At 43.6% G+C, this 15,910-nt stretch overlaps 1 protein-coding gene across 1 annotated transcript; it reads right to left on the reverse strand.

Annotated features, from left to right (window-relative positions):
- Positions 1-4,297: 4,297 nt before the first annotated feature.
- LOC127632075 (putative gustatory receptor clone PTE03) lies at positions 4,298-5,215 on the reverse strand. Its single transcript, XM_052110552.1, has one exon. It carries the CDS (start codon positions 5,213-5,215, stop codon positions 4,298-4,300), a length of 918 nt encoding a protein of 305 aa, XP_051966512.1.
- Positions 5,216-15,910: the final 10,695 nt, after the last annotated feature.

Consider the following 15,910-nt stretch of genomic DNA (forward strand, 5'->3'; position numbering starts at 1 on the left):
TACTGAAAACATAGACCATTTATAAAAACGCTGCCTGCGTGTGATCGCAACCCAGGTATGCGAGGCAGTTTTTATGACCGTCAGAGGTGGGGAGAAATCAACCGCATCCAGAAACTACACAGGGGTGGAAAAATCGTCTTTAAAAAGACGCGTCCTGAGAAAGACGTTCAACGCCGCTGCGTTTTGCTCTTTTTAGAGCGAAATTACTCTTTTAGAATAACTCTTTCGAGTTGTCTGTGCTGTCGAAGCGCCCAGGGGCAACAAAATGCACAACCGTGCACGAAGGAGAAAGCCGCTGTTATGCGCCGTAAGATCCAACAGCTTGCAGAGCGTCAGAGGATTAAACAGGAACTGGAGTGTGACTTGTAGCAGACTGCATGCATGACCATCGGCTCCGAAGAAATTTTCTGAATGAACTCCCGTATTCGCCCCGCTTAAATACCCGTATGTCCGGGGGCGGGATATGCAAATACCATCTGCCAACTTCTCATTGGCCTTTTTTCATAGAACAGAGGTATATATCGGCGCTCAAGAGAGACCCCTAGTGTCGCTTCTCTGACACAACGTGGAGAGAGCGACAGAAGGGGAACCAACAACATGTATGCTAGACCCTATATGTCAGGAAACATACACACCGAGGAAGATGAACCCAATGCTGGGACTTTTATTGAAGATATTGCAGATGTATAATAAACAATGCAATGGTGTAGCAAATAAGAGCAGAGGAAGAACAAACACTAAGAGATATATAATACGGCACTCAATGAGGATCTTGAATGGATAAACTTTAGAAGATGGAACACTGCACAAAAGCACCGCACTCCTTGTTGAGACTAGACACTGAAGGTAAGTACGAGGTGAGTACATATGGAGACTGTGATTGCCTAGTTGATTGTGTCCAGGTGTGTGTGATTCCAGCATAGTACAGAGACTGCACTTATCAGAGATACAAATGACTTGATCTTATCATCTGATTATGGCATTTCTTTTCTAGTGCTTTTAGATCTTAGCGCTGCCTTCAACACCATTGATCAAGATTTTCTCATGGATAGATTTGAGAATAATGTTGGCATTTGTGGACAGGCATTAGCTTGGTTTAATGCCTAGTGAACACTACAGGACTCAAGCTCGTCTCATTGATGTTTTTAGTTGGCGAGTGGCGATTGGTCTGCAACGAGAAGTCATAGATCTCACGATGAATGGTCTTGTTTTGTGCACACTTCTGCAACATGCTGAGACAAGTTCCAGACACTACTACAGTTTTCAAAACAGCTTGATACCTAGATGTCTTGTCATCAGGTTTGCACACTCTCCCGACGAGTGAGAGGCTAATATGAGCCCAAACCAATTAAATATAGAAAGAGCGCAAGAGGAGAGAAAGAAATCAGGAAGCAGAAGACAAAAATTATTCAAAAATAAAATACAATTTTACCCACATCTCCCTACCCGCTGTCTTTATTATTTTCAGCTGTTTATATATATTTTTTCCTTTGCAAATTAGCGCAAATAAGCGTAAAAATGTGCAAAAAGCCATTCTTACATGATTGTTGAAAAAGAAAAGAAAGGTATTGGGTAACAGATGACAAAAATTATTAGAAAATAATATAAAACCTCAGTAGTATGTATTATGTACGTTGTGACAAAAAATGATTTATGGCTTAATTGCTGTACATTTGACCTTTCCCTCCGCCCCCTCCCCTCCCCTCCCTCCGGCAGTTGTACATGCTGTGATATGACGTGTCTGTTCTGATACCCCCATATGTGTATTTAAAAGAGTAGAAAGATTATTAATCTTTAATGGAAAACTGAGATGACAAAAAAAAGTAGTATTACGTTTAAAATGTGTTTAAATGATGTCTTTATTGGGGTTTAATGCTTGGTGAAAAACTGTTTTGTTTTTTAAACTTTTGACAGAGAAGAAAATGTGTTTTTAAACATTACGTTGTCTAACACATCTCTAGCAATGTCACTTTAAAGATGCTGAACAAAAACATAAAATGTATTTAAAAATTGTATTTCAACAAAGAGCATTTTAAATAGCATAAATTGTAAAATGCAGCACAAAATCTACCGTTTAAAATCCTTTCATGAACTCATTCAGCGATAAGGGATGTAAGTAAGACGATGTTTAACATTAACCTAGCACACAGGATACATTTTCTAAAAACATAATATATAATTTTAACTATATAAGACAGAAATCTTACACGACTCCGTTTAAAGTCCTTTCACGATCTCATCCAAAATGACAATGGCGTAAGAGCAGTTGACAAGCCCCTCCGCGGGGGTGGGGCTTAACCCCTCCTGATCAGTGTTTGTGTGTTTTAAAACATTATTTAAATGTTTAAATGTATTTAACGAAAACTTTGACATTTTGTTTTAAAAAAATTTATCAAGTTGGCAAATACAGCAAAGGCACTCTAAAATTATAAAAACTTTAACAACATCACTAGAAAATACAGTATTTTGGTAAACAGGTTTATTTTATATATAATTCTGACGAAGTATCTTTAATACAAAAGTTTGTTACATTTTTTTTTATTTTTAACCATGAGATTCTAAAACAGTGGATATTGAATGATATTAGTTTATTTTACGCAAACAGACGATACTGGCTGAGCAATCTCAGACGGTCACTTTAAAAAACGAATAAACGATTAACAAGTATTATTTACTTTTACCAGAGACTAAAACGTATTTTAAACCAAATGTTCAGATTGGCAAACACAATATTGTCATTGAAATAGTATGCATTATAAATTGTAACTTTAACACGTGTTGTAGGCCTATTGCATTTTTCCAATCAAAATTATTTGAGAGCATCCAAATTGATAAGGCGTTTTTTGATCCAGACTTTAAGGCGCTGAGCAGCGGGGGCTTGCAGTTTTCTTGTGGCGTGATAATTCATTTTATGATTCAGACATAAAGGCGACGATCGACAGATGTTTTGTGGCGGGCATGTGTAGTGAAGACGCGCCAAGATTTCGAAGTGTCAATTTAAACCTTTGATCTCTAAATTTTTCACAACGGGGGTTTTGGTATAGCCTATCCACAGTCCTTTTAAATGATTCAGGCACAGATTAAACTATCAAACATCCCAATGTTGCATTATTCAGTTCTAAAAGAGATTTTAACTAAACATATTAATATTGTAAATTAATGGGGTCCTTTCTTCACGCGCAACCGCCTACTAAAAACAAGCTAATAGGCCTACATTCAATAATATTATAATAAAAACAGCCGCTGAGTTAAATCACTAGACAGAAAGATGTGCGGTCGTTTAAATGTATGAAAACAAAATGAGATCAATTGTTGTCTAAGAAAAGTGTATTTTTCTGTTGAGAATTATATAAAAGAGACATGAATAAAATGTGTTTTAAACTTTTATACGTCATTTTGAGTTTGTCGCGGAGCATCATGATCCCCAGATTTAAACAACTTTACTTCTTATAAGAATATAAATGATCATTGGAGTCCCCAAGGAGCCCTCACAATTATGCACACAGTGTAAAGACAAATGAAACGGGCAGTCAATATACATATGTATTTTGTTTTATTATTGTAACATTTATTCATTAACTATTATATTTATACTAAGATCACATATTAACACCACAATTGTTTTGTGACTAACCAGAAAACAAATTGAGCACTTAAAATAAAGTTCATATCAAATTGATGCCCTTATAACTAAGGTTTTTTTCTAATATAAAAGGGGAAAAAGTGATTACCTAATACTCTTATAAATTGTGGCAAAAAGTACTAGAGTGATCAGTTTAAAAATATGCTGTACAGTAAATAGTAACAGATGCATTTCAGTACAATGCAAATATCTCAAACAAATACATTCAAACTCATACATGTATGGCATAGCATCATAAAGTTTGGAAAAATGTCCTGAAAATGTACATGAAAGAGTGTAGCACGGCAGAGGGCATGGCCGGAATGACGCAGGCCTGGACCTCAATCGCCCTGATGAGGTGAGTGAGGGACAAAGGTGACCGGAGACAACAATTCGAGAGAGATAAAGCTTCAGGCAGCTGTCCTGCATGTTAGGTTGTTATTTGGCTTTTGTTTTAATTCACTATTAAATTATGAGTTGTAATTTCAAGCCGGTTCATGCCTCTTCCTTTCCCTTTGAACACTTAACAAATAGATTCCATGATTGACCAGTGATTTTAAACTTGCTTAAGTTTATTCCTGTCTAGCATTGGGTTGAGCATGACAATGGTTAACCATTCTTGTTACAAATAAATACAATTATTTGTTACATATTTTAAAACAGAAACATTACATGCTACCTGGATGCTTTTATAATGCATAAGATTTTTTTGCGAATATCAGGAAAGTTAAATCCATAAACAAGAGGGTTAAGAATCGGTGGTACAACAATAAAGTCCAGTGAAAGAGCAATCGATAGCCCTATAGGAACGTCTACATTCACAAACCGACTCAAAGTGACTTCACAAAAAATGGCAATTGAGAAATTTAAAAGGATCACTATGTGTGGAACACAGGTTTGATATGCTTTGCTCCTGAACTCTGGTGAGCTTCTTCTACAAATGATAAGAATTTTTAAATAAGAATATAGTATAAAACATAAAGGCATGATAAGAGTCGTGGTCACATTGAAAAAGCCCAAAACATTATTAGATAAAGTGTTTTCACAAGAGAGCTTGACAATTTCCCAGTTGTGGCAGTACACCTTCAACAATTTGTTACCACACACTGTCAGTCTGGCATTTAAAATAGCAGCAATACCAATACAAAGCATTGGATAAATCCAACTTAAAGCAATTAAAACCGTTAGAAACCTGGGAGTCATTATGTTGTTGTATTGTAAAGGTTTACATATTGCAACAAATCTGTCAAATGCCATAACCATTAATATTGTATTCTCATTTGTGGCATATGTGTAAATGACAAAAGCCTGTAAGATACATGCTCCACGGGAGATTGTGTGTGAATCAGATAACAAGTCTGCCAGTAACCTTGGGAAAAAGGCAGCAGTACCATACACATTGTTGAAGGACAGACTTGTAATCAAAAGGTACATGGGCTGGTGTAATGACCTTTCCAGAAATATTGCAAGAATAACAAGGGCATTAAAGAATATGATAGCACAATATACAATAAATCCCATAATGAAGAGAACATATCTTATGTAACCAATGTTTTCAAACAACATTAAGGTATAATATGTTCCATTTTCCATTTTCTGTTAAACAAAGGATGCCTTCATTGAACTGAGAAAGAGAGAAGACAAATAAATAAGTAAAATGTCATTGTTATTCAGCTTAAGATATTATTTTTCCAAAATGTCCTCTAAATTATTCATATTGTAACCTGATCATTGATGGTATGAATTATTTAATCAGTTTCACTATATACATATGCTAGATACTAATAAACATCTTGAAAAAAGTTACATTTCATTAACAACATAAAAAAAATGCAAATTTGAAATACCTTCTGTGATAAACTCTGAAACTGCAATGATGGGATATTTAGGGGATTAGACCTTCTTGTATTGTGTGTAAAGATACAGTACATGCTAGTATTTTTATAGCATAAATCATAAAGCTCAAGAGGCCTCTCTGTTGGCATGATTTGCATAAACTGTACAAACCCATCAAATGTTTCCCTTCACTAGAAACACAAAAACATAGTGTAGGTGTGGCACAGTGGCTAAAGCACAGTGATATTAACTGGATGTTTGATGGTTTGAGCTATGAGCCATCAATATTCTGCCCTTGATCATGGCTCTTAACCACAGCTTACTCCCTGTGTACTAATTGTTATACACCATAGTAATAAGTGTTCTGGTGGTTGTTTTGGATAAAGGCATCTGCTAAATGACTACTTTCTAAAAAGATACAAATATTTCAGTAACACTTTACATTATTGTTCCCTTTGTTATGAAAACAGTGAGGAGTAACTAGCGGCCAACACTCTGTAACACAGAACAACTACAAAATAAATAACATAAAAGTAAACTTTTGTAAAACCTGTAGTTTAAATTCAAACAAGTTTTATATTCAGTTACCATAAAACTCATTCAACTAAATTAAATGTCGTAAATTAGACATTTTTTGTTTAAGAAATTATTAAGAAATTATTGTTATTAAACAATAACCAATTTATGATAAGCATACATTGCAGACTGATCTGCTGTGGTTCACAATTTGAAGATGGTCTATATATTTTGTACTGTGTCCTTCATTCACTCATTCATTCAGTGGATGATAATAATCATAGTTCCCCTTCTGTCACTCACTCGACGTTGTGTTGATTGTAGTGACACAAGGGGTCTCTTCTGAGAGCCTCGTGTACCACTGAACTTGAGAAAAGGCCAATGTCAAGTTGGCAGACAGAATTTGCATGCCCCGCCCCCGGACATACGGGTATAAAGGGGAGCGGGCTAGCGACTTTCAGACAGATTTTTTCTTGTGAGTGGCGAGCAGCGACCTTTTGTGCATTGCACAAAAACACACATTGCTGCTTTGGGTGTGGATGCTCTAGCGCATCCTTGGCCAAGCACACTACTTTACTTGTTTCCTCCACTGAGTCTTATCATTATTATTCCAACTCTAAAAAGAGAAAGAGAATATGGTCACACAGACATACTGATTGCACCAACTTGCCGGGAAACGTCTAGGTTACGTATGTAACCTCCGTTCACAGATGGAGGGAACGAGACTTTGTGTCAGAGATGCGACACTAGGGGTCTCTCTTGAGCGCTGAATATGCCTCTGATCTATGAATCAGGGAGCGGAGGTTATATCCGTAACCTAGCTGTTCCCCGTCTGTCGCTCTCTCAACATTGTGTCGGAGAAGCGACACTAGGGGTCCAATTTAAATTACGCCATGCACTGAGCCGTGTACATGTTCTGCTGACACAGGAGCGGGCAAGTATTTTATGTGCACAGGAGACGAGCTGTGTCAGACTGCACGTACCCTTCCCCAATGCCCCAAAAAAGTCGGCGGAATCCTTCTGGTTACCCTACACAGGGGAACAAGGTGACGCTTGCCAACCTGGGAATGGGCCGAGCCTAGCTGGGCCTCTTTTCTCTCTATGTTTCTCGCATAGAGCAATAAATGGCTGGGGCCCTTACATGCATCAAGGGAAGGGGGTCTTACCCAGTTTCCTATTCTTTCAGGGAGAAAAGACCCTGCTGAGACCACACCTGCCCAGAAGGGAGGTTAGAGTGGTGAATATGTCACATGGGTTTTTAGGCGACATGTGGAAAGTGGCGCGGTGGTAGATCCAGTCTCAAGGAGGGGGGAGAGCTACAACGCTGCTACCAGAGGGCAGCCGGGGACTGCCTAAGGAAAACGCGGGTCCAGATTTGTAAGGGGATTGTACCGCGGATAATACACATAGGGGGAGTCCACGTAGGAGTCCTTAACCTGTGGAGCACCTCTTCCAGTACAGGGTAGATTAAGTACCCGCAGTGGATTGAGTCGTTGAGTTCCTCTACTGAAATTCGGACCAACAAGGGCTAGGGAGGAATCATCCAGGGATCCGAAGAGTGGGATCTCCTGGGAGAAAAAGCGCACAATTTTACCTCAACCGAGGGAAAGGGCTCTATATGCAAGCGATTCACCCGGCCAGCCCATCAGCGTGTTACGGAGTTCTACTGGCTCGGACCTGAGAAAACATGGGATGATACTGACTCTACCCTGAGACTGTAAAATCTTGCAAAGGTATTAGGTGTTGCCCAACCCAGCAATGAAGGGGCTGGGTCTGCCTCCTCCCGGGGCAGCGCTTGCAGGTTCACTACCTGGTCTCTACAGGGCGTGGAAGGAACCTTGGGCACATAGCCCTGTCGTGGTCTTAGGATCACATATGTGTCTGCCAGACCGAACTCCAGGCAAGTGTCGCTGACAGAGAACGCTTGCAGGTACCCGACCCTCTTGATGGAGGCGAGTGCGATCAGCAGGGCAGTCTTAAGAAAGAGGGCCCTGAATCCAACTGATTCTAGCGGCTCAAAGGGAGGTCTCTGGAGGCCAGCGAGGACTACCGAGAGGTCCTAGGAGGGGAACAGTCTTGGCCGGGAGGGATTAACCTCCGGGCACCTCTTAGGAACCTGATGATTAAGTCGTGCTTACCCAAGGACTTGCCGTCTACTGCGGCGTGGTGGGCCACGAAAGCAGCGACGTACACCTTTAGGGTGGAAAGGGACAGCCTCCCCTCCAGCCTCTCTTGCAGGAATAAGAGCACTGACCTAACCGTGCTCCTCAGTGGGTCTTCGGCCCGGGTAGAACACCAATTCGCAAACAAGCGCCACTTCAGGGCGTAGAGATGACTGGTGAAGGGGCTCTGGCTTGGTTGATCGTGTCTACGACAGTAGGTGGTAGACCAGCTAGATCTTCCGTGTCCCGTCCAGGGGCCAGACGTGGAGGTTCCAAAGGTTGGGGTGCAGATGCAAGAGCATGCCCTGCCCCTGAGAAAGAAGGTCCTTCCTCAGGGGAATTTTCCAGGGAGGGGCTGTCGCGAGGAGTATGAGGTCCGTGAACCAGACCCCGGTGGGCCAATAAGGAGCCACTAGTGTGACTTGTTTCTCGGTCTCCCTGACCTTGCACAGCACCTGCTGTGTGCCAGTGCGTCTGCCCCGAGGAGAGCCTCTGTTCGGGCATACCAGAGCAGGCAGTGGGAGGTCTCTCGAGAGGCAAACCGATCTACCTGGGCCATGCCAAATCGTTCCCAAATCATCTGGACCGACTGGGGGTGAAGCCTGCACTCTCCGCTGGGCAAGTGTTGTCGTGACAGCGCGTCCACTATAACATTGAGTTTTCCGGGGATGTGAGTGACATGCAACGACCTGAGTCAAACCAAAGGAGACAACGGGCAAGTCGCAAAATGTGGCGAGAGCGTACGTCACCTTGGTAATTTATTTACGCTACCACGGTGGTGCTGTCTGACCTGACTAGGACATGTTTGTCCCAAACTAACAGGAGGAACTTCCGCAGGGCAAAAAAAACAGTCAGCAACTCTAGGCAATTTATATGCCAGAGCAGTGGGGCCCCTCTTCAATGGCCCGCAGCTGCGTGCCGCGCCATGCTCGAGTCGAGTCTGAAGTCAGTGCTGAAGCGGTCTCATAGGAGGATGCTATATGCCCCAGGAGCCTCTGGAAGAGTTTTAAAGGGACCGTTGTGCCTTGGCCTGAACTTGGTGAGGCATTTCAGCACCGACTGAGCACGCCCGTTGGTGAGGCGTGCTGACATTGAGACTTAGTCTAACTCCATACCGAGGAAAGGGATGCTTTGAACCGGGGAAAGCTTGCTCTTTTCTCGGTTGACCTGAAGCCCCAGGCGGCTGAGGTGCCTGAGCTCCTGGTCTCTCTAGCACATAGTAACTCTCGGGAGTGGGCCAGTATGAGCCAGTCGAGGTAATTGAGTATGTGGATGCCGGCTTCTCGGAGCGGGGTAAGAGCTGCCTCTGCAACTTTCGTGAAGACGCGAGGGGACAGAGACATGCCGAAGGGGAGGAATTTGTACTGGTACGTCTGGCCGTCGAACCCGAACCGTAGAAAGGGTCGGTGTCGAGGCAGAATTGAGACGCGGAAGTACGCGTCCTTCAGGTCTACCGCTGTGAACCAATCTAGATGCCGGACGCAAGTTAAGATGTTTTTTGCATGAGCATTTTGAACGGGAGTTTGAGCAAAGCCCGGTTGAAAACTCGCAAGTCCAAGATCAGTCGTAAACCGCCGCCTTTCTTGGGTACAATGAAGTAAGGGCTGTAGAAACCCTTCTTCATTTCGGTTGGAGGGACAGGCTCTATCGTGTCTTTGAGTAAAAGAGTAGCGATTTCCACGCACAGGGATTTGGCATGTTCGCCATGTACTGCAGTAAAGCGGACGCCCACAAAAGGGGATGGGAGCCTGGCAAACTGAATTGTGTAACCGAGTTGGATGGTCTGGGCCAGCCAGCCCGACACATTGGGAAGTGAAAGCCACACACCCAATCTCCGTGCTAGGGGCACCAAAGGGATGAGTATTTTTGACATACCCGGCGGGGCTTCGCAGCGGGGCGGAGCAGGTAGTATGGCGTCGGGAGGCAAGGGTGCGTCCCGAGGCTCTAGTGCTGAGAAAATACTCAAAGCACTTACCTTGCTCTGCACAAGGAGGAGGTCCAGTGTAGGTGTTGTCGGAACCGGCCGGCCGCGGAACAGTCCTGGTGCTGAAGGCGGGGGCTCCGCATCCAGCATGCCGGGACTGTTGAGATCTGGTGGTAGAGTGCCGTGAGAACGGAATTTACAGGCCAGGTGACCCAGAGACAAAGGAAAGCTCTATTATTGAGAATTTGGGTACTGCAGCCCCGTCTAGGGGGGGCGGCAAATGAAATGAATTCAACAAAAGATTCTCCTCCGGCCCTCCACTGGGGAACTGAGTGGTCTTACCATCTCCGGAGCTAACATCTCGGGCTCTGGGTCGAACGTCTCAGGAGCGCCTGGGAGCCTTCCGGGTCCTCGAGGTGGTCCGTGAGACGGGGGGCATCTGCTTCCTGCGGGGCGCTCGATGATTGGGCTGAGAGCTGGGCCCAGGTTGAGGCGGGGCAGCCTGGTGTTTCTTTGCAGGGGGACGCCCTTGGCGAGCAGACGGGGCATGGCCCATGGCGGCAGACTTGCGGCGGGGCAGGATGTGAGAGATGGCCTCCGTCTGTTCCTTCACCTCGGAGAACTGCTGGGCGAAGTCTTCGACAGTGTCGCTGAAGAGGCCGAAATGGGAGACTGGGGCATCGAGAAAGTGAGTCTTGTCGGTCTCACGCATCTCGACCAATTTCTGTATGTACTCATAGTATTTCCTCGCCTTTATACACGTATGTCCAGGGGCAGGGTATGAAAATACTATCTGCCAACTTCTCATTGGCCTTTTTTCATAGATCAGAGGCATATTCGGCACTCAAGAGAGACCCCTAGTGTCGCTTCTCCGACACAACGTTGAGAGAGCGACAGACAGGAAACTGTGACTGTTGGAGATAATTCAACTTTTGTGTGCCCAACCTTGGCAGATACCGCTGCACAGGTCACCTGTGTCGCAAGCACAGGGGAAATATTTCACCCTGCCCAGACCGAGAAGCTTTTGGGGCCTGTCATGTGAGAGGCTAAATTTTAGTGTCACGGGTTAACCACCAGGGTGATTGAAATTATTCATTGTGTGAGAGCTGCTTCAACGCACTTTGTGTTTTATCAGATATGAGCTGTGTTTGTGCAGTCATGTGCACAAAGGCACATTGTTCTTTGTTATGTTCAGTGGCAGATGATTTGTGTTTTCTGCTAGATAAAGGCAGGGCCTTTTATACTGTCAATATTTATCTCACTGCCATATCAGCTTGTCGTGTGGGAATAGACTCAAATACAATGGGTCAACACCCACTTGTTTGCAGGTTTATGAGGGGTGCAAAATATTTGAACAGGGTGTCAAAACAACTGGTTTTGTAATGGGATCTGTCTGTGGTCCTGAACGCACTTTCTCAACCTCACTTTTAGCCAGTTGAAAGTATAGAATTAAATCTCTTAAGGCAGCTTTATTATTGTTCTTAACATATGCAAAGCTGGTTAGTGAACTACATGCTTTGTAAGTTCATCACTCTTGTATGCGCTTTTTGGTGGATTTATCGAGAGTGTTTCTTAATACAAATATAGCTTTTGTGCTTAATGTGACTGACTCTGCTCCCAGCTGTAAGTCGATGAATTTGCTAACTTTTCACCCGCCACCTTTTTCCTAGCCAGAGGATGAGCGGTTTCACTGTTTGTGTCCAGTTCGTTCTAAACGTTTGTAAATGGAAAGAACAAAGGAATAGAGGAAGAGTAATCAGCTTTTTGTTTCTTAGACTGATTCTTGTAGGGGCAGACCCTTATTACGTCAGCGCCTGTCTCATTGGGTTGTAAATTCTATTATATTAAGTTAAAATAGTCTGAGGCTGCGACCTCCAGAAGGCTTGAGAGCTCTTTCTACCAGAGGCATGGCTAACTTTTGGACACTGTTTAAAGGCATTTCAATCCAGGAAATCCAGGCAGCTGTGGGAATTGCCTCACACATTTGTCCAATTTTAATTACAGGATATCACAGAGCCATCATTGGCTCATTCAGTTCTTGGTGTGGGTAGTCAACCTGCCAATGTGTAAAAAATAAAAATACACATACAAATCAACAATAACACAGTGAAGCACAAGGGTGTTATTTAGTTCCCCCTATCCATTTTTGCAAATTGGTTGGGTGGGTGTACATTGGATACTACAGGTCGGTTGATAGCTTGCTTCGGACAGCATGTCTGCAATACAGGATTTGGCTATATCCCATTGTGAGATACCGAACAAACGTTAGAAAGAAAACTTTAGGTTACTCATGTAATCCAGGATCTCTGATAGCATGAGTGAGGTATTTCACCACACTTACCTCCTTGCAGTTGCACAGATAAGAGATATGCGGAGAATGAAGTAGGCACCTATGATGACAGTGGTTTATATAGGGATGTAGGGCCTTGCACCAAAATATATGGCAGCGGAGACCGCATGGCCCTTTGTTCTATGATCAAAGGTGAGACATTGAACTCGGTTACCAAGAATGCTTCACAGCTGGATGGAAAGTCCTGCCCATGGACCCAATCTCAAATGTCATTGGTCAAAAGTGACCTATGTGTGATGGTCACCCCTGCCTGCCGCCAAACATTCAAACCCTGGACAGACCTCTGCTTTCTGCGGGCATGTGTACCCTTGCAGCAGGTGTCCTGATGCGTCCTGGTCACGACCGACGCCTCCAGATCGGGTTGGGGCGCCGTGTGCAACGGGCATGCAGCCGCGAGCCATTGGAAAGGGGCCCCGCTGCACTGGCACATCAATTGCCTAGAGTTTCTGACTGTTCTTCTTTGCCCTGCGGAAGTTTCTCCCATTAGTTCGAGACAAACATGTCCTAGTCAGGTCAGACAGCACCATGCGGTAGCATACATAAATCACCAAGGCGGCGTACGCTCCCACCACATGTCGCGACTCCCCCGTCATCTCCTCCTTTGGAGCCAACTCAAGTCACTGCGTGCCACTCACATCCCCGGCAACCTCAATGTGGTAGCAGACGCGCTGTCACGACAATGCTTGCCCGGTGGAGAGTGGAGGCTTCACCCCCAGTGGGAACGATTTGGCAAGGCCCAGGTAGATCTGTTTGCCTCCCGAGAGACCTCCCACTGCACGCTCTGTTATGCCCGAACAGAGGCTCCCCTCGGGGCTAGGGTTGCAGCGGTATACCGGTTTCACGGTATACCACGGTTTGAAAATTGACGGTTATCATACCATGTACATTTGCTTATCTACGGTATTGAGAAAAAAATTCAACCGGACAGAGATTCTCACATGCGTATGTGCATCTGCTTTCCTTCTCGATTGTCTGTCAGACTCATCAACTTGCACCAAACACATGCAGCAGATTTCAGAGAGAAGTGAGGCGAGGGGGTCTGACATGAGTGTGTGTGTGAGTTAAAGCAGTGTTTATCAACTGGTCTATTCGGACTGGGTCGCAGACAGCAGGGAAATAACAATGCCATGGTAACTTCTCCCATTGAAGATATTTCGGAGGCCGCCAAAGTGATCGAGTATTTACGTGCCGAGGCAGATTTAATGATAATCTTGCAAACAGCTAAAGACTTCTCATCTGCTTTCTGCTCTTCTCTCTGGTGCGCGCATTCAACAACTGAGCTTCCCTCGATATTGCGGAGCTCAGACATCAAAACTGACCAATTTCAATTCTAGTGATACTTTTCTAATTGAAAGTGTTACGGAGATTGTCAATTCGATCCTCTCAAACAGTAGCTGTCCTGACATGCCAAACAGCACTGTGGAGGAAAAGACCAACACTGTGCTATGCGCCAAATACATAAATAAAAAATTACACACCATCACCTTTACAAATTTGTTTCACGATTTTACACGAGTAAAAGTAACTGTTATATTTTGACAAACAGTTATAGTTTCATATGAAATAATCTAAAGGTAGAATCTATTATACCTCATTTTATATCAACAGTGGCAGTTGTAGTTAAAGTTTCAAGATGTGTTTCATCAGTATTTATTTTTCATAAATACATTAATTTATTATTATTATTATTATTACTATTATTTAAGACTAGCACACTGACCAAACCATGGTAATGAGGAGCCTTTCCTTCTGGGTAATATGTGTATAAATATGTAATATTAGATAACAAATGGGATAATAAGGGGCTCATATAAGTAACAATGCTCTTCAAATTTCAAAAAGGGGGAGCGACAACTTCCTGTAGATTTTGACATCAACAACAAAAATAATGTCACTTGATGCATGTCCTTGTACTGGAAAACCATGAACAAAACTACACAACATAAAAGAAAATGCAACCCAGGATACATTAAATACAGGTTATGTTTAATCTATGACAGGTCGACACTTGATTTCCAATGTTTCCTGAAGCAAAACCAGTTGATAAGCAGTAAAGGTACAGACAGGAGCAGTATGGCTGTGCTGTCATGCACCTACATTATATGTCAACTGTTAATAATCATAGGACATTACTTTAAAAGCTCATACAGCTGATGTTATTTTTCATTTAGTAGTTAATTTAACATGCTATGCTAACATGTAAACTAACATGCTTTAGTTATATAACATGTTCCCTTTACAAAAAGCTTCACTATGATGCTGCGCTGCTAAGCGCTACGGGGAACAACCCTAGTTGTGACCGAGCTGAATGATGTGTGCAACACGTCAATGAACATTGACCGGAATTTATAGCCTCGGCTGATGTAATCATTAGATGCACCTGCGGCCAGGCTATAAATGGATACGTCACCATGTGTCGTCAGAAACTCTTTTTTCAGAGCGATTCTGTTTCTGTGTGTTTTACAAACCCTGTCAAAACTTTCTTTCCTCTGCTGGAGTTAGAATTGGTTAGACAGTGTGCAGTGAATATTTTCCTCTTTTCTCTTCTGTTTAGAAAATATTATATATATATATATATATATATATATATATATATATATATATATATATATATATATATATATATTTCTCATCCTTTGGGCCCACCACCCATTGGAGAAACCGCAGGAGTCGGGTGTGCTGCCATAGGGGTGGCAGTGAAGGCCGTGGGCCTCGACGGACCAGACCCGGGCAGCAAAGGCTAGCTCGGGGACGTGGAATGTCACCTCACTGGGGGGGAAGGAGCCGGAACTGGTGAGGGAGGTGGAGCTTTACCAGTTGGATCTGGTGGGGCTTACATCGACACACATTTTTGGCTCTGTATCCGTACTCCTGGATAGGGGATGGACTCTATTCTTCTCTGTAGTTTCCCAGGGTGTGAGGTGACGGGCGGTTGTGGGGATACTCACGAGCCCCCGGCTGAGCGCCACTATGTTGGAGTTTACCCCGGTGGACGAGATGGTCGACTCCCTACGCCTATGGGTTGTGGGGGGGAAAACTCTGACTGTTGTCTGTGCATATGCACCGAACAGCAGTTCAGAGTATTCGGCCTTCTTGGAGACCCTGAATGGAGTCCTGAATAGGGCCCCAGTAGGGGACTTCATAGTGATGCTGGGTGACTTCAACGCACATGTGGGAAATGACAGGGACACCTGGAAAGGCGTGATTGGGAGAAACGGCCTCCCCGATCTAAACTCAAGTGGATGTTTGTTATTAGACTTCTGTGCTAGTCATGGATTATCTATAACAAACACCATGTTCGAACATAAGGATGCTTATAAGTGTACGTGGTACCAGAGCACCCTAGGCCGAAGGTCGATGATCGATTTTGTAATCGTGTCGTCAGATCTGAGGCCATATGTTTTGGACACTCGGGTGAAGAGAGGGGCAGAGCTGTCAACCAATCACCATCTGGTGGTGAGTTGGGTCAGGGGGTGGGGAAAGACTCTGGACAGACCTGG

This window comes from Xyrauchen texanus, chromosome 38 (assembly GCF_025860055.1).
Source record: "Xyrauchen texanus isolate HMW12.3.18 chromosome 38, RBS_HiC_50CHRs, whole genome shotgun sequence".
Lineage (NCBI taxonomy): Eukaryota > Metazoa > Chordata > Actinopteri > Cypriniformes > Catostomidae > Xyrauchen > Xyrauchen texanus.